Source organism: Capra hircus, chromosome 12 (assembly GCF_001704415.2).
Source record: "Capra hircus breed San Clemente chromosome 12, ASM170441v1, whole genome shotgun sequence".
Taxonomy (NCBI): domain Eukaryota; kingdom Metazoa; phylum Chordata; class Mammalia; order Artiodactyla; family Bovidae; genus Capra; species Capra hircus.
The window spans coordinates 54,031,958-54,059,285 of NC_030819.1; the positions used below are offsets into that span (position 1 = coordinate 54,031,958).

At 44.8% G+C, this 27,328-nt stretch overlaps 1 protein-coding gene across 1 annotated transcript in view; it reads right to left on the reverse strand.

The window, feature by feature from the left end:
* Positions 1-27,328, reverse strand: part of USP12 (ubiquitin specific peptidase 12) — a 58,057-nt gene that overhangs the window by 25,146 nt on the left and 5,583 nt on the right. The window contains exon 2 of the mRNA XM_018056585.1: positions 2,226-2,306. Within this exon, the coding sequence (XP_017912074.1) occupies positions 2,226-2,306 (81 nt within the window). The remainder of the gene's footprint in view (positions 1-2,225; positions 2,307-27,328) is intronic.

Genomic DNA, 27,328 nt, shown 5'->3' on the forward strand with positions numbered 1-27,328 from the left:
GTAAGTGCGAGCATTTCAGGTACTGTACAGAAGTCGAGGCCAGACTTCTCAATAAACAAGGGAAATTAAATATTCATTTAACTCTCCTCCCCATGAAACCCCAAATAAAATGACAGTAAAAGAATAGATTAGACAAAAACTCAAAAGGCTAAAGAAAATGACAACAGACTAGAGACAGCAGCAAACTTACAGAAGTTTTCACTCTTTTAGATGAGCAAAATTTGAGGAAAACTTCCAATAGTAAAGATACTAAAAAAGAGGTGGGGCGGGGGGGGGGGGGGGGGGAATAAACTCAAAGGTTTCAGAAACAATCCAGTGAGTGCAAGAAAACCTCAGCAACAACAAAATCTTTGAATAATATCCTAAGAAAAGGAGCAGCAGATATTGCCTCCATGAAACAAGATTAAAAAAAAAAACAACAAGGTAACACTCTAAAAAATGAAAAATGCAGAGTGGATAAAAAAGTTGAAGATACAGTCTAAAATGTAGACTAAAGGAGATGATCAAAAATGAGAGAAAAAATAAGGAATCAGTCTGTTTCAATATGCAATAACCATTTAAAAAAAAAAAAAAGACAAAACAGAGACATTACAGTAACAAGAAGAAAACTATCCCAATAATAGTATCCGAAATGGCTTAGACCTGAGGGACACACATCATTAGTCTGAATGGGTCAGTAAACAACACAACAACAGGGTTCCCATCAAGAGACACGATGAGATTTCAGAACACTGGGGACAGAGAACACCCTTCAGGACTCCCAAACACCTTCTAAAGGGGAAAAGAAGGCACGTTCGTAAGAGAGAAAGAGCCAGAATGGCAAGTGCCCTCTCAGCATCAAGAGAAGGCAGAAAGCACCAGAGCAAGCCCCAAAGACTCTGAAGGACGGGTATACCCTAGGATGGACGTCCAACTGACACTTAGAGACAGATAACCAAACCCGTCTTCGGTACACACGACCCCAGAGTTTATACCTGTGCACACCTCCTTAACAAGCGACTCCAGGCTGTGTTCTGCAAAGCAAGGGAGGAAACCTCTGGGAAGGGGTCGGGGTGGAGGGAAGGGGTCGGGGTGGAGGGGAGGAGTCAAGCACAGGGGCCGTGCAGGGCGACGAAGAGACGCTGCCAAGCACCAGGAGAGCAGAGGGGGCCTGCTGGGCACAGCTCCGTGGAAACTGACACAAGGTCTTCTTGGCTTTCTTTGTGTCTCTTGAAGATTTTGGTTAAGAATAAGTGACAATTAAGGCCAAGATTAATTTCATACTGGGAGAGGGAAAGTGAGAACCAGGGAAAGTGAACTTGGGCAGGGATGATGGGAAAAGACAGCGAAGTTCCTGCTTCTGTTTCTGCCAAAACAGTAAGTCAGCATACATATATGTATACATATATATATATATATAAATAGAAGTATAAGTACCTTATTTGCTCTATAAGGACACATTCCAGAAAAAAGAGCCAGGGGATTGATGAGTGGTCTCCTCCAGGGAGGGGAATACAGAGGAAGGTGGGCACTGCTGATTCTGTGTCCAGCACAGACAAAGAAGGATCCCCTGGCAAGGTGACACCACACACCACTTTATCTGCCCTCCTCAAATTGCACAAGAAATCCATGTGTACATAACAACATGCTAGAACCAAGTTTAATAAAACTTACTTTCCTATCTGTATTATCACCTATATATATTTATTTACTTATTTATTTAAAATGCCACAGATCCACCTAACAGTACAGTACAACAGCATAAACTACCATGACAAATGTGTAGAGATCTGTGGTGTTCTCTGATTCAGGAAAGAGTTCAAAATGCTAAAGAAAGTTCTTTAGACTCTACAGACACACAGAGGCGTTTACAAAACTATATTTATTTCTATCTGTACATGCAGACCACTTATATTTAGACACGTAAATAATTTTCAAAGAACCAGATCATTTGGTCTAGGCCATATGAGATTTTGGTTATGAGAAAATTCTGACACAAAATAGAGAAAAAAAAAAAAATCAGGCTGATAAATTAGAAACTGTTCTAAGACTCTTAAGACTTCAGGCAGTGCCTCTCTCTCTTCCATTAGAGAGAATTCTGAAATTCCAAGTCAAGTTTCTTGGCATTAAATCTGCTGATACGAATGAACAATTTTCCTTTAATAAATTATGAACTGCATTCATCATCCTTAAGACTACTTCCAAGCACAATTCTATAGGCTACTTATGTATTAACAGATACTTACATTGACTAATCCAAAATAGTGCTCGTTGACCGGAAACTGTTCTGGACCAATCTCTTTCTCTAATGCCGAGGCATTGGCGCCCTATGGGATGAAAAGGAGAAATCTCAGTATATAGGGTATTTTCCCAATACTATCACAGTTGTATACACATTACAGAGAGATCCTTAAAATGATTTTGTTTCCTGTAAACTTCCTAACATTATGGAAAGAAAATAAAGGGTGACAATGAAGAAGAAAGGCTTTTAATAATATGACTTAAAAAAAAAAAAAAACCAGTTTGCAGGAACAGTTGGATTAAGGAATTCTACTAAATCCTGCTCCTTTTCCTACATGATTCTTATGTGATGGATGAGAGCCCCTGCTATATCTGTGGTCTCATAGGCACGTGATCTCAGAGACATCGTGAAGTTAAACAGGCATACTGTCGGCAACCTAACACTTCTTCAGCAGTGTACACATGAAAATTTCTCACACAGAACAAAGGGGGCAAGAATGTTTGCTGAGGGCTTCCCTGGTAAGGAATCCACCTGCCAACGCAGAAGACACGGGTTCGATCCCTGGTCCAGGAAGATCCCACGTGCCTCGGAGCAGCTGAGCCCATGTGCTGCCTCTACAGAAGCCTGTGCACCTAGAGCTTGTGCTCCACAAGAGAAGCCACTGGCACGAGAAACTAGAGGACAGCCCCTGAGAAAAAGCCCGCACAGCAACAAAGACCGACACAACACTGCCAAAAGCAGATAAATAAAAACATGAAAAAAACTTTAAAGCAGAACGCTTCCTGAACGCTCACCGATGACAGCACAGCTGACCGCAATCTATTAACAGATGGTCTATAAAATGACAACATACCACTTAGCAGTCAGAATAAACGAAGGCAAGTTCATTCAAACACACAGCTATTTCTCAAATACATAATACTAAGTACACAAAGAAAAAAAGATTAACACAACCACCACCACATATATACAAAATAGCACATGGCAAGGGGGCTGGGAGAATGTACACGACACGTACCTGAGTGGGGCCGGAAGACACCAGGACGCGGAAGTGAAGGAGGAGAAAGACAAGAGCAGAAAATGAGGCGACATCCAACAAAAGAAGGGCCTTGCTCAGAGAGTAACCGTGTGCCCCCGTCTCAGGAATAAGATCAACTCACGTCTGTGAATCTGAGGCCCCGAAGGAAAAGGGATGGGGCAGGGGCGGGCGGTGAAAGGCCCCGAGCACTGGCGCGTGCTAGCAAATGCACTGCAGACACAGTCTGAAAGGGAAGCCAGAGCGATTCTGGAGACAGAGTAGCTGTTAATTTCAAAATTCCCCAGAAAACACAGGACCAGACGAATACAACCGACACTACGCACAAAACAGCCGAACGCTGCCTTGCGTATGAAGCTGCAGACAGGATGATACGCACGTGGCGCCTCCCCAGGGACAGCCGCGCTCAACACCACCTGGTGCCCAGCGCGCCCCTGCTGCCTCCTGAGCCTGGAAGCCCGGCCCTCTGGCGGACGGTGCCTCCTTGGCTTCCTGACACGCCAGGCCTGAAAATAAGGCCTGACAGAAGGGACCGGGTGGGCTGGTGGTCAAGCTCGACCAAAACAAGACATTTGCCTGAATACATTCCAGCCACCCAGCACCTGTATTTATACATGGTGCTTACTTGTTTAATTTAAGACATACTATTCAGCTTTATATAAGACCTTGATACAATCCCTGCTGCTGCTGCTAAGTCGCTTCAGTCGTGTCCAACTCTGTGCGACCTCATAGACGGCAGCCCACCAGGCTCCCCCGTCCCTGGGATTGTCCAGGCAAGAACACTGGAGTGGGTTGCCATTTCCTTCTCCAATGCATGAAAGTAAAAAGTCAAAGTGAAGTCACTCAGTCGTGTCCGACTCTTAGCGACCCCAGGGACTGCAGCCTACCAGGCTCCTCCGTCCATGGGATTTTCCAGGCAAGAGTACTGAAGTGGGGTGCCACTGCCTTCTCCTAGCTCACAGATACTATTTAAATTTGGCATTCCAAATTTGAACTGTTTAATAAAAACACGAAATTCAGTTCTGACAGCAACTTCAAGATCCACTGAACCAGAGCCCTTTGTGGGGAGCCTACCAGCCCACTGTCAACACCACCAGCTCGAGTGTCTTGTCACAGAATTTCCTCGCATGTGCTGAAAACTATCACTAAGAATTCAAACTGATACTGGTGTCATTCAAACAAGTATAACCTCCTTCCACAAACACACACACTAAAGCTAGAAAAGGTGCTATTGTCAAAGGACATCTGCTTGGAACAGTAAAAGCCAGCAGGCACACCCAAGGAAAGCATTTCTCGCCCTCAGGGTGAATCGAGAACCCAGCAGGCCAGGCTTCCCTGTCCTTCCCTATCTCCCAGAGCTTGCTCAAATTCATGTCCAGTGCATCGGTGATGCCTTCCAACCATCTCACCCTCTGTCCCCCACTTCTCCTCCTGTCCTCAATCTTTCCCAGCATTAGGGTCTTTTACAATGAGTCAGCTCTTTGCATCAGGTGGCCAAAGTGCTGGAGCTTCAGCTTCAGCATCAGTCCTTTCAATGAATATCCAGGGTAGATTTCTTCAGCAATTTTCCAAACCCCAGCTCTGAGCTCTTCTGTTGGGTGTTCAAGAAAGCCCTTACACCAACTTAGGTTTTCACAGCTAAAGGTCAGATAATTTCTAAAGTCTCTTCTAACTCAACATTCTATCATGTCTAATCACTTTTATCCACACTTCTGAGGACACTACTAGATTAACACAAAACTCTAGGAACTCCAAGTCAACCAGCACATGACAAGTACCATAGGTGGTTATAGATGGAGTAAGGGCAGCAGACTGCAATGGGAAGTACAGATAGCACGGAACTTATGGACGTGAGTGCTAAGTTAAGGTACAGCGCAGTAAACTATACCTTAGTGCAGCACGATGATACCTCAGCGCTGATTCTGTGAATGTGCGGGAGGACAGCCTCATGGCAGGAATTCAAGACTCTCTTGCAGAAACGACCAGAGCGCATTCCTGCCTCTAGCCAAACGCTAACTACAAAGGCAGAGTGTAGACAGAGCAATCCAATGGCTGATAAGTGGTTGTTTTTTGTTTTTTAATTTAGAAGTGTTTTCAACACTGTAGTTAGACATTAATTGGTTAAAAAAAGAAAGAAAAAAAACCCACCAAGTTGAAAATTTGCTATACAATTTTTTTTAGTACGTTTACAAGAGTTCTCAAACACCATCCCCTGAAGAGTCTAAGATTCTGCTGAAGGTTGCCAAACCCTATCATGTCAAATAATAGTCAATCCAGCAGCCCAAGATTTAAATTGAACCTAGAACCTGTCAACATCCAACAGTGATGGCTCTGAACAGTCTCCCATCCCCACACTTGAGAAATATGTTCCTACTGCAATTAACAACGCTGCGTGAAATCACGATTCTTCACTGGGACAAAGGGAAGAAATGTTGGCGCTCTCAGGAATCTCTGCTCTAAAGCTTTCGTGGGGATCAGGAATGTCATCTGTTTTGTCTGAGAACACAACGCACTGAAGGAAGAAAACATTCTTTCTGACTCTTCTGTCACCTCGTAAGATTATTTTAGATTCAGGGCCTATTGCTACAAATTCATCACGAAGAAGTGATTAGATATTCATGACCCTCCTGATGAAAACCACCAAAAAGTGAACTTTTTAATTAAAAAAAATATATATATAGCAATTTAGTGAGCTGGTGAGAAAATAAGAAATCTGCAGAAACCAAAAATCAAGTGATGGGAGAACCTGAGAGAAGAGCAAGTGCCAAAGATGGGTTTCACGAGGAGGCACCTGCCGACACCAGCGACCTGAGCACCCTACGCTGAGGGCCGGACTGAACGGGGCGCAGAGGCCAGGGCTGAGGCCCAGGGCCCGCTCAGGACAGGGGCCGGCAGGAGACCCCAGCACAGCAAGGGAACCAAGAGGGCTGTGTCTTCAGCAAAGGCGGAACAAGAAATAACCCTGCACCACAAGAGGAGATGGCAAAGGAACCTGCCGGACTTCTCCTTGGCCTAGGGGAGGGAGAGACGACCAGTATCTTCCCAACAGTCATAACCACAAGCTGGCCCCCATCAAAGCTTGTGACCCGAATTCACACACACAAACAAAATCGGGCAGGAAACGTAATTCAGTGAGGTCCTGAGTGGATGGTGTCCACAACTAGCAACCAGTGGAATTACAGACTCACTCCAGAAGACAAATTCCATCCACCCACAAGGAATTCCCGCAAGTAAAACTCCCAAGAGGTTGAGTTCACGGTCAAAAATCACACATACACACAAAAGCAGAAAAACAAAGCACCATGTATAAAAACCAGTGAAAACACAGACAGAAGAATTAGACTCAAGATGCTAAATATCAGAAATATTTCAGACATGACATAAAGCAAATGGTTGGTATATACAAAGAAACAGCAAAAGCCTGATTATAAGAACAAACGTGAGAATTTAAAGCCTAAGCTGACTTGTTCTTAAAGAATCAAATAAAACTTTCAAATCTGAAAATTATAATTGAAAGTGAATAACTCAATGAGACAGTTTAAAAAAAAAAGCTCCAATACTTTGGCCACCTGATATGAAGAACCAACTCACTGGAAAAGACCCTGGATGCTGGGAACGACTGAGGGCAGGAGAAGAAGGGGACGACAGAGGATGAGATGGTTGGATGGCATCACTGACACAACTGACGTGAGTTTGAGCAAGCTCCGGGAGTTGGTGATGGACAGGGAAGCCTGGTGTGCTGCCATCCATGGACCCATGAAGAGTCAGACACAACTGAGCAATTTAACAACACCCTGACCTAGTCCAATTCTTAAAAAAATTGAGTCTCACCGAAAATTAACCACCAACCCATGTGAAAGAAGAGGAACTAGAAACTACAAGGATACCTTCTGTCTACTGATAAAGATACTACATTTTGAGGACACAGCTGCAGATAGGAAAAAAGAAAACCAGTCAGGAGATGGCTCTTCTGAAAGACAATGTTGACACAGTCAACCATGGAAAACACATCTGACCACCCTGCATTCTGCTGTTGAGAGAAAGAAACAATTACACCAAAGCAAAGTGACACCCAGGAATGTTTTCAAGGAAGTAAATTAAGGAATCTCTTCTACCATCTAACGCTCAACTATGATTAAAAAATGGTTATCTGTGAAGATATATTTGGAAAAGCTAATTATGTTCAGTATACACTGTTAAAGAAAATAGCAAACTTTATACATTTCAGCAAGAAATAAAAAGGGATGAAAGTGTAAAAGATCAACACCTCCATATAGAAAATGGGCTTATCAAGAACACAGTCATCTGTCCGTATATGTGGGGAACTGGTTCCAGGACCTCCACAGATCCCAAAACCCAAGGATGCTCAAACCCCTCATGTGAAATGATGCGGTTCTTGCATATGACCCATGAGCCATGGGCCCTCGACGACGTGTCACACCTAGTGCGGTGTAAATGCCACATAAACAGCTGCAAACACACGGCACATTCAAGTTTTGCTTTTATGAACTTTGGGACTTTGTTCACAAATGTTTTCGATCCTGGGAGGAAGAACCCACAGATATAGAGGGCCGGGACTTCCTTCTTTCCATTAGACAGCTTACGGTTCTTTATACTAGATAGCCTGTATTTAATACAAATATGAGAGAACACATTTCCCTCACTGTTGTGTTTCAAGTCCTATCTTGAAATCCAGCATTTATCATTCCCAGTTTAATACTGAAGAGGGTCAGATCATGTCGGCAGCCGAAGGAGAACTGCCAAAACAGGCAGGAAAGGCTTCCTGAAGATCAAAGAAGCAAGTGACCCTACAAACCGACGACAGTGCAGGAGGCAGAGGAAGAGGCAAGATAGGATGTGGACACAGCCAGGAGGAAGCGAGCACGGGCAGGGAAAGGGTGGATCCAGAGTGAGACGCGAGCAGCCAGCTCCCATCTCCCAAACCAGAAGACGGGGAAGGAAGGCACGGCTGCGAGCCCAAGACTGCTCCCTCGGAAGACGCCATGCCCCGACACTAACCCAGAGGCGCTGTGCCCGGCACTAAACCAGAGACGCCATGCCCGGCACTAAACCAGAGGCACCGTGCCCAGCACTAAACCAGGTACACCATGCCCCGGCACTAACACAGAGATGCCGTACCTAAACCAGAGACGCCATGCCCCGACACTAAACCAGAGGCACCGTGCCCGGCACTAAACCAGGTACACTGTGCCCCAGCACTAACACAGAGACGCCGTACCTAAACCAGAGACGCCGTGCCCCGACACTAAACCAGAGGCACCGTGCCCAGCACTAAACCAGGTACACCGTGCCCCAGCACTAACCCAGAGACGCCGTACCTAAACCAGAGATGCCGTGCCCCAACACTAACCCAGAGACACCATACCCCGACACTAACCCAAAGACGCTGTACCCCGACACTAAACCAGAGGCACCGTGCCCGGCACTAAACCAGGTACACTGTGCCCCAGCACTAACACAGAGACACCGTACCTAAACCAGAGATGCCGTGCCCCGACACTAACCCAGAGACGCCATACCCTGACACTAACCCAGAGACGCTGTGCCCCGACAATAAACCAGAGGCGCCGTGCCCGGCACTAAACCAGAGACGCCGTGCCCCAGCACTAACCCAGAGACGCCGTAACTAAACTAGAGATGCCGTGCCCCGACACTAACCCAGAGACGCCGTACCTAAACCAGAGATGCCGTGCCCCGACAACAAACCAGAGACTGTACCCTGATGCTAACCCAGATGTATGCCGTTCCCCGACACTAACCCAGACACTGTACCCTGACACTAAACCAGAGACAACAAACATTTTCATGAGAAAACAAACCATTTCCATACTCTCAGTCTCAGGCATCCTAAAAGTCATCCCAAAGCTGTAGTCCTTTAGAAAAGATGAACCTCAATAAGCATCTGAGAACCAAAAAGGTCGCAGCTCTCAGTAAATAAGCAGAGTATCACGACTGCTGCTCCCTTTTCAGTGACGCTGAAGAGGTCACAGTGCCTTTCCCTACTGAGAGAGTAAACGGTGGTTTGTGAGACTTCTGTTCCAATATTCAAGTACACATATACTAGGTCTAACTGCCAAACTGCTCAATCAGAAAACGGGGAGTAACCTTTTCCCACTTACAAAAACGTGAACCACTCTGTTTTCCCCAAATCCTGTGTTGCAGTAAAGTGAACTATGTGAAAAGTCCCTCATACTCCTGCAAGGAAAATCACCATCCAGCTACAACGTACTATTAAGCTGAAGTGAAATCAAAACTATGTAAATTATTGACTGACTGAATTATTCTGTTTCTGAAACAACAGGGTTCATACTCCAGATTCAGGGGCTAACTATAATAAAAACTAAAATTATCATCAAACTGAAATATCTGTTAGACACAGAAAAGAACTGACTGCAGCTGGCACCACGTGGAGTCCTGTCCACAACACCCCGCAGAATGGAAAGACGTCACAGAGGAGACACAGCGGGAAGTTCCTGGGGTCAGGCCCTCCACCACCACTGTTCAGCTGAAAAACCCTCAGCATTAACTATGTCGGAAGACGTACAACCACAGGCTTTAAAACCCTTTGGAAAAAATGAGGGCAGAATACTTTCTCATTTTATGAAACCAGCATCACCCTGACTCTAAAGCTAGACTAAGACACTATAACCTACAGGCGCTATCCCTTATGAATACAGATGCAGAAACCTCAACAAAGCACTAGTGAGCCAAATTCAGTGACATATTAAAAGGATTACCGACCATGACCAAGTGGGATAAACACCCGGAATAAAGCACTCTTACAACTCAAGAACAAAGAAAACAACCAACCAAAAAATAGGCAAGTGACTCGAACTGACATTTCTCCAAAGATGACATACAAATGGCAAACAAGTACATTTAAAGATGCTCTGTCTCACTACTCACTAGGGACATGCAAATCGCAATCACAAGGCGCCACTTCACACCCATCAAATTGGCCAGAATCAAGGGGGAAAAATGGGAAACAACAAGTGGCGGTGAGGACGTGAAGAAACTTAGTGGTTCCTCCAAAAATTTAATACGGCATTCCCATATGGCTCAACAATCTCAATCCTAGGTATATATCCAAAAGGTCTGAAAACAGGAATGTCAACATTCACAACAGCATTAGTCATTAAAGGCAAAAGGCAGAAAGAATCCCAAATGCCCATCAAGAGAGGAACAGATACACAAAACGTCGACTAATACAATGGAGTATCACTGGGCCATAAAAAAGAAATGAAGTACCGATTCACGCCACGACACGCATAACCTTTGAAAACATTATGCTAAGTGAAATCAGCCAGACCCAAGAGGACAAATAGTGTAGGGTTCCACAGACACGGAACACCTCCACTGGGCAAATTCACAGAAGACAGAAAGTGGATCAACTTTAGATTAAGCAAAGTCTGCAGACAGGGAGGAATGGGGAGCTCTACTGGATGGCCGTGGAGCTGCGGCTGGGGTGATGAAAGCATTCTAGAACAAGACAGTGCTGACAGCTGCACACCACGGCGAATGTAATTAATGTTACTGAAGTCTGTACATAAGATTAACTGAAATGGCAATTTTTTTGTTGTTGTTATATATATCTGACCACAATTTTAAGGAAAGGACCTCGTGATCAAGGGTCAAGGCTGTGTCACACTGGGATCCCAAGACAAGAGTTAATCATGCATCCTCCCCCACCATCGTTTTCCTGAAGAGCAAGTCACTACTGAAATCCATAATTTCTTGGGTAAAAAACCTCACCATGAGGATCAGATAAGGCCAAGCCTTGCTTGTTTAGTGTCACAAGCCCAAAAAGATGAATTAAACCTTGAAGCAAACAATACCTACCTTCCACTGCTCTGACTGAGCTAGCTACAAGAGTGCAAAATAAAGACATAGGGAAAATTCCGGGAGGCACTGCTGTCTGAGGAAGGATGGGGACAGCAGGGCAGAGAGCAAGTGTGGTCCAGAGACTGAGTGACACCCAGTGTCATGCGTGGCACTGCTAAAAAACCTCAACCAAACTCACCTTTCAAAATAAACACAGGCTTACGTATGTTAAATACAACTAGAACACAATGTTCCAAATGCAGGGAGAAATGGGAGTGGGAGCCTGAGTTTGAGAATGCTACAGAGATCCTGTGTGGGGGCCGGGAATCGGGGACAGAGTTTGAGCCCAAGCTCAGCACCACCTCCAGACAAGTCACCAAGGCCGGTGTGGTCTCTGCACCTCCTAATACAGGAAAATACCTACTCTGCCAAGCTCATGGGGCTGGAAAGCAAACAACGAGAGTGAAGCTGCCCTTTGTAAGGCTATCAGAAGCATCAGTCACTCAAGTGATGGTTTCAACCAAACGGAACAACACAACGGAAAATTCCAACAGAAGACAGTGAACTACCTCACTTGTACTTTGTTTTGGAAGCTACTGGGCAGGTTAAAGAAAACACATAGCTCTTTATCCGAAAGTCTTAAGTTAGCACCCCCTGGACAGTGGTTAATAAATACTAGAACAAGCACCAAATCCCTTTTGTGCGCCTCATGTAACACCTTATTTAATAAATACTGCAAGTTCATACACTGAAAACAACGCTAAGTGCAGAGGGTAGAGTGTAAAACTAAGGTGTTATTGGTCGCCCCCTCCCTTCATTCCTTTCCCCAGAGACACCGGCTGCTAACAGCTTGGTTTCAGCTCTACAGCGGTTATTATCACAGCCGTAAATTACAGATGTCTCGTCACCAGCTTTAAACCTGCTCTGCAAATGAGAAACTGGCACACCACACCTCTGGTTCTCCTCCCCCATGCCACCTCCCAGTTTTTATTACGAATTACTGGGTATAAGATCGCTTTAGGGAATCTAGTAATTCTATATTTAACTCTCCAGCCAGATTCACCAATCTCATAAAGTAGGTAAATTACTGCTGTGAAACTCTCCTTTTATGTCTCTCCTTCCTCCCCATCCCTACTACCTGTTTACCTGGGGAGAGCCTGGACCACTCACATTTGCTTCTGTGACATTTCAGCCACCACACTTTACTGACAACACAGGAGCTCCACAGACAGCGGCTTGGAGGGCAGCCAATGCTGCCCGGGAGCTCAACTCGAAAGCAGACAAAAAGACGTTGAGTAACTTCGACGTAAGAAAAGGTGAGTTACAAAGGCAGCAAAACTTTACAAGTAACTATCAAAAAACAAAAACGAATCATCGCTGAGACAAAGACAGTTCAGGAAAGTCAACAAGAAAAAACCTAAGGAACAGACACTTGCCCCTTGGACATTTAACTCTTGTCACTTAAAGGAGAACCTTTCCAGTCTCCCGTTCTCTTTCTCACTCCCCAGTTTCCCTTAAGTGTCTGGAAACCCCCGCTTAGCAGATTCAACTTGTGAAAGAAAGATGGCCAGCATCTGCATCTCTGGTTGGGATTCCTCCCCACGGGTCCTGAAAGAGCTGGGAGGGAGAGGGAGGCAGAGTGCCAGGGGGCGTGGCTGGGGGTGGCTGCACCCTGGTGTGGCCCTAGGTCTGCAGGGACCCAGCCCATCACATGCTGGTCCCTGCTCTCTCCCCAGCCCTAACGGCCAGTCCACCCACCCCCAGACAGAAGGTCAGCCACTCTCTGCGAAGACCAGGTCTCTGGCCTGACCCCACATGCTCACTACTCTGTGTCAATAGGAAGTGAGAAGGCTCCCTGACCCAGCTCTCCCAAGCCAGAGGCTAGATGCGATTACCATGGTGACGGCGTCACAGCCACAGCCAACCGTGAACGGCAGATTCCAAGCGCAAGCTTCCACCGGGGCTCTCTGGGGAAGACCACGGCTGGCTGGTCTGTTTTTTGCTTCTTTTCTTTCCCATCACTACCTTCCAGTCCTCTAGGAATCCCTCAAAGGATCTGGTGCTTCGGTAACGCTACTCACCCTCTAGCTCTCTTGCAGTTCAACAGACGAAGCACCAACAGCCAGCCACTCAGCACACGCACGCAGACACACCTTTCTGTGACTCCCACAGATGGTGCCACTGAAGAAGCAGACGTGCGTGTGCTCACACTGGCCTCAGGGTCCTTTATAGCGGATCTCGTATAAAGTAAGAGTTTTTATATTAACAAGTATAGTATTACTTCCAGTAGTCTGCGCGCCACACAACACTAATATATCTAAATCCTATAGCAAGCTCTGCTAATAAACATCTACAGTCATGAAAGGAGTCCTTGGTGCTAAACCAATCTCAGTGGAAACTCGCACCCCACAGCAAAGGCTGTTCCACTCGGACCGCTGTTCCCTGCAGTCACTTCCAACAAAGCTTTCTTATTACCTCCAGAAATGTAAAAGAAACTCATAGATCCATTATCTACTTCAGAATAGTTTTTATAAATTAGAACAAATTTGAAAACTTATTTTATTAGTCACACTACGACTGCGCCACCACCCCACAAAGAAAAGGACTAAAGCACTGCTCTTTATAGCGATGCTGATTCCCCCAGGATAGGACATGGGAGAAGCAGTATGCAGACCAAAGGGGACTCAGCTTCAAAAATGTCCTGATCACGTTTGGTCTGCCGTCTAGAATCATCTTCCACTATATTCTGAAACTGACACAGAGGTGGGGAACGGGTCTCCTCTATTCAGGCTGAGGAGGGAAACCTGAGTCCAAGGTGAGCACACACATCACCTGCCCAGATACATGGTGCCCCCTCCCCCAAATCCCAGAGAACAGGGGCCTGCTCTCCATTCAGGTCCCCTAAAGTCTTTCCTACTACCAAGAATACTCTCACAGTTACTTCGTTCTGAACAGCGAAGAGTAAGCTGAGGAAGTCTGAAACAACCCCAACAAACAGTAATTCTAATTCCTCTAGAGAAGTAAGGAACTTGAACACAACTTGAACATAATTTTGTAATGCTAGAGACGTGACCTCATTACAGAATGTGATGGATGTTCTAACAAAGCTTTAAAATCACTTTTACAGGGAGCTGCCCTGGGGGTCCAGTGGCTAAGACTTCAAGCTCCCAATGCAGGGAGCCTGGGTTTGATCCCTGTTCTGAGAACTAGATGCCACATGCCACAGCTAAGACCCAGTGCAGCCAAATAAATAAAATAAATCGTCTTTTAAAAATCACTTTTATAAAGGAGAGACTAGGCCAGCAATTAGTGATATATTATGTGGGGACATCAGCAAACAAGCAGACAAAAAACAGTGATCCATATTCTGTGAACAGGAATGCCATCCCAAGCCACAGTAGCCACCAGCGTCGTAAAGAGAGACTTACATGTGATGCACTTAGAGAAAGATGCAATGCAGACGAGCTGGCCCAGATGACACAGAGACATCAGGAACAAAACGCTGCTGCTAGAGGCACCTATAAGCAGCCTGAAGATGAACGAAGAGGCATCATAAAATGAACGAAAACATTCACAGTTTGTTTTTCTCCTATCTCAGATCCCTAAGTATAACAAAATTTATCAATTGAATACAGGTGATGCTTTACGGTCTCAGCTGCACCTCCAAACATTTACATAAACGCTTAGCCACTGAGGTCTATGAGACACACAAATCCTAAGATATCCGCTGGCCTCTACAGAGGATACAATCATACATCAACAAGTGCAGCCAGGAGCGCGCTGGAGAGGGAGCCAGGACACGTCTCCCCCACCCGGAACACACAAGCTTTGTGTGAACAGGGTTCCTTCCGGCTAGAACTCAGGCAGGATTCCGTCTAGGAATCCTCCCACCACAGGCCTGAGTTACTGCGGAGTCTTGTTATCAAAGGACTGCTTCGCCACCACAAATCCATGTGGAAAGCAATGGGGATTCTGAAATGACTTTGCACACGTGTGTGTAGCTGCCTACCCACTTGGCACCACCAGGACAAAGCAAAATGTGGACGAGGCAATCCCTATTTGCAGGGAACCCACAGCGTAGGAGAGGAGAACCAGGGCCCAAAAGGAAAAGTTAATTTCAGTGATAACATGGTACCTGGGATTCACCTCAAAATAATCCAGGGGGTTTACAGCAGGTGGGAAGGAAGAAGACACAGGCTGGTCAAGAGACACTCTGGGCTGCAGACTGCAGATGGTGCACGGCAGCACGCAACATGAAGCGCTGACCCAAGAAACGTCCGCTTTTCTTTAGGAAAGAAGGCTGTGCTTGGTTAAAACAGAATGGGAAACATGATGAACTGGCAAAGAAGTGATTCAGATCACGGATTCATTTAGAAAGAGGTGGCCCCTTCGCAGAAAATAATCACAAGTGGGACATTTACCAAGCAAGGAAGCAAGGGGAGAAACAAGCCTCAGCCAGGCTGACTTCACACTGACAAGTTGCTGGGAAGGCATCACTGTGGTGGACAGAGTAAAAGGGCTCCCCTCGACTGCAGGAAGGGCCGGCAACTTGCTTCTAACCAACAGAATCTGATGAAGGTCATGGGACGACGATTCTTTGGTTGTAGAAGACTCTGCACCACTCCCTCGCGTGCTGTCTGACTCACTGACTGGCTCTGAAGGAACAGGCTACCAGGTGCTGAAAGGACCATCCCAGGACAGAGGGGGGCCACGTGGACGGGAGGGCTACATGGCGGAGGGGTCCCATGGAGAGGTCCCACCGCCAGGAACTGGAGGCGACCTCTCGGTGCTGAGGGTTGTCTCCTATAGACAGCCGGCCAAAAGCCAGGCCCCTCCAACCTGTGCCCTCTGCAAGGCTGCAGTTGGTGCCCTGGCCAGAGGTCAGTTCTCATCAGAGCCTCATCTGGCAGTGGATCTGCTCGATGACAAGCACATGCTGGTTTAAGCTGGGAACTTCGTGACGATCTTCAATTCTGAAGCTCTACATTTGGCACAGTTTGTGCAGTGTTCGCCCCTTCAGTTTTGCCATCATTCCGTCTCTTGAGTTTAAAGAAACACTGATTCTGGAACTCCAGGATACAACAGAGAGATCGACGTTGACCCTGCACGATGCCCTGCTCTGCCTGAGACAGTGTGGGCCAGGTGTCAGCACACATTTCAGTCCCAGAGGGCCCCAGGTGAGACGAGATTGGTCTGCAGCCTCGTTTTCACATTCTACACCTTAAATCATTATCGTCCCAAGCACGACTGCACCTTTCATTCTTTTCAGTTTGCTCCAACTGAACACACTACACATCTCTATCTATTACCATTAACATTCTGCTGGACTTTGCCCAGATTAACGATTTTCTCTGGTAAAGAAGTTCAGCGTACAGATCAAAATATAACATTTAAGCTGCAGACACATTCAACAGAGCTTTCCTTAGTTTACATCTAATGAAGGAAGATTAATTTCTGTAATGCTGCTACATCCAATATTCCTACCCCAGTAGTAAGGTTCCTCCAGCTTGTGTTACACACGTGTATAAAACTGTTTCTAAAACAGCTGTTCTTAGATAAAACTTTAATGTCAGAAACTTCTTTAGAAAGACAGAGCTTTCCTACAGCAACTCCACACACCCAAGTGAAGTCCCTCAGTCGTGCCCGACTCTCTGGAACCCCATGGACTGTAGCCTACAGGACCCCTCTGTTCATTGGATTGTCTAGGCAAGGGTACTGGAGTGGGTTGCTGTTTCCTTCTCCAGGGGATCTTCCTGGCCAGGGGTCGAACCCAGATCTCCCACATTGCAGGCAGACACTTTACCATCTGAGCCACCAGGGAAGCCCTAGGCCCACTTTAAATTATTTTATGTGGTTACGTGCGTGCTAAGTCTCTTCATTTGCATCCAACTCTTTGTGACCCCTGCTGGACTATAGCCCACCAGGCTCCTCTGTGCGTGGAATTCTCCAGGTAAGAACAGTGGCGTGAACTGCCATGCCCTCCTCCAGCGGATCTTAGGATATATATAAATGCAGGTGAAGTCACACACAGGTACTATGTTGTACATGATAGACAGCATTAGAAAACTGCCATGGCTTGTCACAGGTGAGAAATGGATATGTCAGGCCAAAGGAGGCCCTGATTTTTAGATGATCCGTCAGAATCTGCCCACTTAGAATTCAGTTCCTTTACTGAACACATAACTTTTAATCGAAAGGTTAGTTTCTCCCACTAGAACCTAAACTAAGAAAGAGCTAAGTGTAACTCAGAACCACCACAGAGAGATGGCCCTACCCCCACAGCGGCAAGTGCTCTGACGCCTCAGACTTTCCAGCCGCCAATGATGCCTGACACCAAGCGACTCTACCATGTCCTGGGGAGACCCTTCCTAGGGTCTGTCCCTCCCTTTCCACTCACCCCAAAAGTGCCTGAATTTTGACTGGGGATTTCCACCTCCAATAAGAAGGTAATGTGCAGACAGGTCAAGCGAAGTACTACTATGTTACTAAAATTTACCTTGCTGATACAGGGAATTCACAATTTGATTGAGTATACAGTCAGCCATGAATACACAGGGTTCCTCAAAGACCACTAAAGAGCTGAAGAAGGGAGCTCACATTTACTGAACCAGACCCCTGACACACTATCTCATTTACTCCTCCTAGTAAGCTCATGCGTGCATGCGCAGTCGCTTAGCTGTGTCTAACTCTTCGCCACCACAAGGACTCTAGCCCGCCAGGCTCCTCTGTTCTTGGGATTTGCTGGGGAAGAACACTGGGGTGGGTTGTCATTTCCTTCTCCAGAGGATCTTCCCAAGCCAGGGATCGAATTCACGTCTCCTACACAGCCAGTGGGTATTTTACCACTGAGCCACCAGCAAGCCCCCCAGTAACCTCGGATCAGTGCTTCTGGACAAGCGGTTAAGTGAGACAGTTATAAACCAAGACTCTGGACCCAGACTCGAGGGATCTGAACCCTAGATCTGCATGACGGTAGGAAAACTCCTTCAGCTTTTTGTGCCTCAGTTTGCTTCCCTGTTGGCTCAGCTGGCAAAGAATCCGCCTGCAATTCAGGAGACCTGGATTCGATCCCTGGGTTGGGAATATCCCCTGGAGAAGGGCACAGCTACCCACTCCAGTATTCTGGCCTGGAGAATTCCATGGACTGTACGGTCGGTCCATGGGGTCACAAAGAGTCAGACATGACTGAACGACTTTCACTTTCTCCATCCCTAAAGGACAACAACAGTTCCAACCCCACGGAGCTACCGTGAAAACTAAATGGATTCATGTATGCAAACGGCTTAGAATAATGACAAGCATGCGGTCAGCACTACCCAGCTATTACGCACATTATGTGGGACCCACTTTATACAGAAAATAAACTCAAGGGTTGAAGGTAATAGGCCCACGGCTGCAACTAATAAACGGCGGAGGGGAAAGCACAATGCAGGTCAGAGTCACAGAGCTCCCCTCTCATCACACCCCTCCCCAATGTCAGGTCCGCCTCAGATCACTGTCGGAGTGCAAGACTTTCCCCAGGGAGTCTTCTTGAAAACCAACAGGCAGCAAAAACATGAAACTGAGTCCCACCTTCCCAGGTGGCAACAGCAGCCCCTCTGCATGAACCACGTGTCATAACGTGGCTGAACCACAGTAACACTCCGGCTAAAACAGGCCTTATCCGTTTGGCTAAGGAACTAAATTATATACACTGTTTCCGCCGGACAGCCAATGAGCACCAATCCACTTGACTTTCAAAAAGACCTCTGGAAATCAGTCTGTTGGCTGGAGACTTCCTGCATAACCACTCTCTTCCAATGCTTGCCATTCCAGTTTGGCAGCTTTTCAGGAGGAAGGACAAATTAATAATAACTTACACTAGCTCCCATTGAGCTTCAATCTAAAACACGATGCTTAAGGAGTTCATTCAGAATCTGCTCATCACTGTGAAATATCAGGACCTCAGATTTAGCTCCCCTGCACCACATACTAACTGTAAAGGGCCAGTTGTCAAAAGGTTCTTTTTAAACTCCAAAACTATAAACCTGTAATACCAGACTCTGGTTGTCAGAAGAGAGAATGAGAAACAACAAAAATATCTTGGTTCCCAAGAGGTCAGAGAATAGAAAGATACAAGAGCAAATAAAGCGTCTGCTATGAGAGCACTAGCATTAATAATTAACTCAATTACCCACAAGATGGTAAGAGCATATTTAATAATACAAATTGTGCTTTAAAAATCATGTCTGAAAAAAAAAAAATCATGTCTGCCATGTATGGAAAAGACCAAGAGAGATACAAAAACATGTTATCAAACACGAGTAAATGATTAATGGGTTACTGGTGACTTTTGGCTTCTTTACACATTGCTGTCCATCACATTTTTTTTCCTGTTATAATCAGTAAGACAGTACAATTTCTTAGCAAGTATCCATGTAACTAAAAGAAAACATCACACATCTGTGAAAGACTTGGGAGTGGGAAGCTCCCAAGAAGGCAGGTAGCAAGTGATCAGTCACAAAGGAAAAAAACCCACATGGCTAGCCAACTACATCCACTTCCAGAAACTGTCAGCCATCATTGGTTTAATGCAATATTAAGTGTCCACCACTGCACAGGTCCAATCTTGGCTCACAAGTGACGTTAGAGGTATTTACACTAGTTAGTTTAAAAGACACTTAAACTGGTTGCTCCTCCCTCACCACCAAAAAACTACAGCTCTTTAAGTCCCTATCTGATTTCTGAAAGTATTGAGATGGCCATGTTTTTAAGCCACCCGTTATGAACTGAACTGTGTCCACTCCCGCCCTCCCCACCAAAAAAAAAAAAAAGATATATGTAAAACTTAACTCACAGCAGCGTGGATTGTGACCTTATTTAAAAACTGAGTCTTTACAGAAGTAATCAAGCTAGAATGAGGTCACTAAGGTGAACTCCAATTCAGTATGACTGGTGTCCTTTTAAAAAGGGGAATTGAGACATGGACACACATAGAGGAAAAATGATGTGAAGGGACCGAGGGGAAGGTGGCCATTGACAAGCCACGGGACACCCGAGGCTCAGACTTCCAAGTGAGGCTCAGATGCTGGCGGCAGTTGGGGGGAGCCCAGCACCTTCCAAGGGGGCAGTACACTGTCAAGACCCTGGACTTGGACTCTGGCCTCCAGACTGTAAGACAATAAATTTCCCTTGTTCTAATCTATTCAGTTTGCAGCTCCTGTTACAGAAGCCCTACGAAGCTAATATGCTATCCCATAAGCATGCAGGACACCCTCAAGAGCACTGCCTTTCCAAAGAGCTCACACCGAGCAATATCATCTGTAGCATAAATACTCATCGAGGCTAGTCTAAAGGCATGCCAATATACAACTCATGAAAGAAATTCATACTATCATTTCATTTTAGTTTGCTTCCAATTTTCTTAAGAATGTCTTCTGTGAGAATGTTTGTAATATTTAACTGCAGTAATATATTCTTGGTTGAGACACAATGATTTTGAATGAATTTAACCACTCTGGCCTATGAAGTTGATATATTATAACTGAAATGTACCCCCCTAAAAAAAAACAAACTTTCAACTGAACATTTCAACTGGCATTTAACATAAACCCAAACTTAAGAATCTATAGGTCATAAACACACAGACCCACAACCAGGCATGTGATAGTGAAAACTCTGAAAGTCAAAGACAAGGAGAAAAATTCAAAGCAGCGTGAGAAAAAGGACGAGTCATTTAGAAGGGACACCAAGACTGACAGTTGACTTCTCAGCAGGAGCAAGGCTGAGGAGGTGGGGTAACGCATGCAAAGTGCTCCCTTTTAAAATCCTCATTTTGATAGTTCAAAACAATTTATGCAACCTCAGAGGCGTATCTACCACCCCATGTCTAACACACGAGGGGAGAGGTGGGAAGACAAGAGAGAGAGGCACCACCCCGCCTCGAAAGTGACCACGGAGATGAGCCAGCTCATCACTAACACTATATACAGGAGTGGTATAAGCACCACAGTGCAGTTCCAGGAGCGAAAAGGAGAGAAGATGACATCTGGGGTGAAACACTGCAACCACGGGGGAGAGGCGGGAGGACACTCGAGAGGCAGCAACGCCACCTCGAAAGGACAAAAATAAAAACAAACCACAAGCAGAGACGAGAAAAGGTAAGACAGTCCACTTTTCGGTCAAAAAGGGCAATGTATGCATGTCTTCAAACAAGAAGATGAGGCAGATCTGCAAGCATGCTCATGGGGCAAGAGCTGGATTTTTACAGGGAAAACCCACTAGAGCGCTCATGGGTGCCTCTAGGTTTCTCCTGCTGGGCTGACCAGCTCCCCTGGGGCACCTACTTAACCAGGGAGGGGAACCATCCTGTGGGCTGGCTGCATCCCCTGGGAGAGAGATGTAAGCCTCCTTCGAGTTAAAATATGCAGCAAAAACAAATGAAACTCACTAGTAAACTAGAGAAACTAGCCTTGGGAAAAAAAAAAAAAGATGAACTGTCTTTTTAAAGAATAACATGCAAATTAACGAAAACAAAAATAATAAATTTGCCTAGCAGAGTCGTTAATACAGTACCTGGGGTTTCGTTTTTGATCAACTGTATCTAGTTTTGAGCCTTTGACATTTCAAAACTGTTCTGACTTCTGTTCACCTTTAGTAACCCTGATTCCCTCAGGGGGACACAGAGAACACTTGATTTCCATTCCTCACCTGCTCCTGGATGAACCAAAGCTGCATCATTCACGGCCGAAGTCTGAAACCGTCTAAACATGCTGTCTTGTTCGGTAGAAACCAGAACACCCTTCCTCTGCTATTTCAAGACACATCTTCCTCGTGCAAACTGCAAAGTACCAACTGCTACCCCAAGGTACCACCTTGATCATCCTGCAGAAGGGCACCTGCGTGAAGCAGATTAAACACCAGGGAATCATCCCAACGTCAGGGAAAGCAAACAAACCAAAAAAAAAAAAAAAAAAAAAAAAACAACTGTGGAACAACATTCTAGGGAAAAAAGAAAAAAAAAAAATTCTTCAAAATGACAGTGGCCGGCTTTCTGGACTGAGGTTCAGAGCAGAGGAAATGTTTTTGTCTACAGGATCTCACATTATAAACATATTTTCCACTCCAGAGAATAGGGGGCTCTTATTTTCTTCTTTCCTTGCCCCTAGGACTTACTCCACTGCTTCCTTTCTTTGTGCCCGGATGGGCTCTCTTTCTACAAGCCTAATTTGAAAGAATTACTAAAGCTCTCTTTTCAGGCATCCCTGAAAAACCCAGGTAGATGAATACTATAGAGATTAACACAATTGAGTCACTATAATTTTAGACTTAAAAAAAAAAAAAAAGCCACTAGAAGGAAGCAACAAGAAGCTAGCTGACATCACAAGTAAACAGCTCCCTCACAGCACGAATAATTCGGCAAAGAACTGCGTGTTGTAGGAGAGGCAAGCCCACAGATACCTCATTAGAAAAAAAAGAAAAGAAAAAAATAGTCTGTGAACCATAAATTCCTAAAAGACTTTTTTAATGAAAGAGAACCTAAAATTGTGCTTCATCAGTTACCTGAGCACCACAAGACCAGGATCACTAAAATACTCATTTTCAAACTCTGCGCTGACTTCTACTTCGTCAAAGGGAACCTGGGAGCCCGCTGCCATGCCACAGCCCAGGTGGCCAGGCACGCCCCACCCTCTGCCCCTGAGGACGAACGCCCATCACCAACCACCACGGGGATCTCCATTTATGTTTCCAGTGCAAAGGAAGCAGTTCCACGTCGATCATCTCCCTTCACAGGCATTCATTCTGTCATCTGATCTAATGGGGAGAACGATTCCATCTCACAGTAAGTGGTCCATCCAAATACACATAGTAAGTGGAGTGGGACTCAAAGCCACACACACACACACACACACAGAAGCTTAGAAATTAGGGACAAAAAAAGTTCCCAAAGTCCTGTTTAAAAAGGAAAGAAAAACAATTTTATCTCAACCATGAAAGAGGCAACGTATTGCCCTGTAGGTACCATCACGGACTAGGGACTCAAGAAGCACGGATCTCACCCCCAGTCACGCTGGGAACGACTTGAAGCTTGTTTTTGTACTCTGTGAAAGTGGGGCTAATATTCCCTGAGCTTTCCTTGCTCTGAAAGGATCTTAAAGATGACAGATGTGAGAAGGAGTATGAGACTAACAAAAAAGGACTAAATGATCTTAAAATATCTAGAAAAGCTATCTGTACATTAAGTTCTTAGAGGTGGTGATAGTATTGTGTTATTGTTATACACATTGCCCTTTTGTTTTACAAAGGTTTTTCAGCAATATTTTGTTCTTTATGTAATCTGATAGTTCCTTCACTATAGTACAGATGAATTTAATCCATTTAGATTTATTATAATAAAACAGCTTATTTCTTCCATTTTACTTTGGTGTTCTGTCTATCCTCTTTTTTTTTTTTTTTTCCAATCTTATCTTTCCTGTTTTCCTGCCCTCAGAATTTGAGTGATAATGTTTCAGCTAGTTTGGAAGCAAGGAAAATCATTTCTTGTGTAGGTATATATTTAGCCTTAATTTTTACCATGCATTTACAACTTTAAATTTTCTAAAACTGTTTCTTGGGAGGTTTTGTGGATAGGGGACAAGACTTTTAACAAGTTTTTAACTACCATTAAATAGTCCCTTCTACTTCATCATGTTATTGTCACTATATTTTTTTTAAAAACAACTTTTTAACAATCAGTGTAGTAAAATTTACCAATGTGCCTTTATCAACTCCACTACACCTTTATCCCAACTCTCCTCTGAACTTATACCTTCTCAGGATAAATGCAGATCCCAGGAGGCTGCACCTCTGCTCAACTCTGGAATCCCCTCTCTTCCTGGCAACACAATGACTGACTTCCTTGCACTAAATTCAACCCTGAATATTCACTGGAAGGACTGATGCTGAAACTGAAGCTCCAATACTTTGGCCACCTGATGCAAAGAGTCGACTCACTGGAAAAGACCCTGATGCTGGGCAAGACTGAGGGCAAGAGAAGGGGGCAGCAGAGGATGAGATGGTTACAGAGCATCACTGACTCACTGGACACGAATCTGAGCAAATTCCGGTAGATACTAGAGGACAGGGAAGCCTGGCGTGCTGCAGTCCGTGGGATCGCAAAGAGTCGGACACAACTGGGCGACTGAACAACAGCAACCGCACAACGTTTCGATCTCTTCCGAGAGGTTTCCTCCCCAAGCCCTTGTCTCTCTCCCAGGGAGAAACGACCATTTCCTCTTTCACACACTGATTATTACTCACTCCTGACGTGCTGGATACGTCTGGCCTCCTTCTCGACCTTTTTCTCATCTTGGTACACACAGTGGGTACTAAGTGTGGAGCCCACAGGAACATACAGGTAAGACTATTCTCACGCATACTTGTCTGCCAAGTTGTTTCAGTTGCGTCCGACTCTTTGTGGCCTCCTGGACTGTAGCCCCGCCAGGCTCCTCTGTCCATGGGATTCTCCAGGCAAGAACACTGGAGTGGACTGCCATTTCCCCCTCTAAGGGATCTTCCCAACCCAGGGACTGAACCCAGGTCTCCTATGTCTCCTGCACTGGCGGGCGGGTTCTTTTCTGGATGCAACTGGTTAAGGGTCTCTGGTCAATCCAGACAGCTCCTGGTTGCCCAGCAGCCAAGAGGATTTCTCCCTGGGCACAACTATGACCTATTCGGGACACACTGAACGGGAAGCTCCTGTGAGACCAGAGCTCATCATGCTCTTCTCCATATTCTCAGTACCACACGTACCCTGACAGCATGCAGGTCCCTGTGATCACTTCCTCAAAGCGCTTATGAAGAAAAGGCACTCTTTACAGGGGGGAACAAAAAAGAACACATCGCTGTTGGCTTAAAAAGAATAAATCCATCCGCCTTCCATGAAAAGCATTTACACACGAGCATCAGGAAGAGGCCTGGCTTAGGTCACTGAAAGAAAAAGCACTAAAATAAAATCAAAGGCAACAGTATTCTAACTCCTTTAAAATATACCATGATGAGACCACTATGCACAAGTAGGAAGTGCAGGGTTGGTCTCTGAACCTATGCAGCATTTCAGTAAGAATATCTGTCAGCTGGCACTGGAAAAATATCCACGTCTTGTTCTGAGCTGGAAAAGAATTTTTACTGGCCTGCAGCTTTCGATGTGTGGATTACTACAGATGGAGGTCCAAAGCAAGCTTCAACATCATGCTATAGACGTCACACAACTCTGAGAAAAAGTTGATCTTTCTTTGGAAGCCGCAGCAGCAAAGGATAAGCCAGTGAACACACAGGATTATGAAGACCCACAGCCACTCACACAATCACATTCTATATTAAATATCGTGTACTTCACACCATCACAAAATTCTTGATTATTTCTGGGAAAGCAGACTTCAGGGTTTTTCCTCCAAGATGAATTATGTATACAAACCATCTCTCTCGTCTCCTTCTAATATAAATTCTGTGCATAAGGTTTTAAATGATGACGACTTCTATATGGGTATTTTCAACAGTACTGGGTCTCTGGATTCTTGATTCAGCATCTCATGTAACTCACCGTTATACCTGGCATTTATCTTTTTCTTCCAACACAAAGCATTTTACAGATATTTCAACAATCCTCTTCAAAAAGTGGGTTCAGTAACTGCACCACAGGCCAACAAGAGGTGTCACCCTGGTAGGGGACTGAGGCGGCATGAAGGAATCAAATGCAACAATGTGGCCCCAGGAAAGAACAGGAAAATCCAAAAGGAAATAAGGCCTGAAGCTGACTTTAAAACACAAACTTCATTCTACCAATGATGACAAGTTGGTGTGCTTTTTTTCAGTATAAAAAATAAGACTTTTCTTCTCAAAGTACTATTCCCAACTTATCTAAACTTCTCAAACATGCTTGAGAATGTCGCAAATTTAGAACATTTTTATTCCCAGCCAAAAGCAGTAGTTCCTACAAACTACTCAAAACAGGCAAAAAAAGACAATCCACGTTCTTAGTTTGAATATTATGATCTAACCCACTTAACTTCAAAATAACTGTGTGCTTTCTCAGAAGCACATACTATTAATAAACTCATGTTTCTTATGATGAAAATGAACTAAAATAACTGCATTTTACTTAAAAGATTTCCCTTTTGGTTACTAGTATTTGCCAACCTGTCATTAACTAGAAGCAAACCACTTTACAAAGGTAATAATAATAACTACAAACACAACAGATGATTAGTCACGGGCCAGTACCATTCTAGAACCCTATAAAGTGGACATTATTTCACCCTGATTTTACAGATAAGAAAATTGTGGTACAGAGAACTAATTTGTCCAAGATCACATTCACACTCATGAAAATAAATGTGGAATATCAAAAAGGGCTTGTGCCTGCTCATCACTCAGTCATGTCCGACTGTTTGCAACCTGATGGATGCAAAGGCTCCTCTGTCCATGGGATTCTCCAGGCAAGAACACTGGAGCAGGTTGCCATTTCCTTCTTCAGGGGATCTTCCTGACCCAGGGATTGAACCTAGGTCTCTTGCATTGCAGGCGGATTCCTTACCATCTGAGCCACCAGGAAAGCCCTCAAAAAGGGCAGCAATTCAAAAATCTTACTTTAAAAAATGGTATCGGAAAAGAAAAAAATGTCAAAAATAAGTAAACGGCTATGTGGATTGAGGCCCTTAATGTATAAAATTGTGATATCGCTAACCTCCACTAAATGCTTTTGAAAGAAGAAACATTTACTTTGGACCATAATTATCCATAAATTCCACAACATTTTTTAAAAATTAGCAAACTAGGTATAATCCATATTTAACTATAGCTAATTCCATGCTCTTCATGTTATCTAAAACATGATCAGATGCAACCTACTAAACAGGAGAAACTACTGTAAATCAGCCAATCCGATTACAAAGCAGGCAGAAGATTTCAACAGGCATCTTTTGAAAAAAACACATACACATTTGCCAAAAGTTACATGAAAAGATACTCTACATCATTAATCATCAGAGAAATACAAATCAAAACCACAAGGAAGTATCACCTCACACCTGTTAGAATGTGTCAAAAAGACAAAAAATAACAAGTGTTGGTGTGGACGTGCAGAAAACAGAATCACTGCTCACTGTTGGCAGGAATGTAAGTTGATACAGTGACTATGGAAAACAATATGGAGGCTCCTCAAAAAATTAAAAATAGAACTACCATATGATCCAGCAATTGCTCTTCTGGAC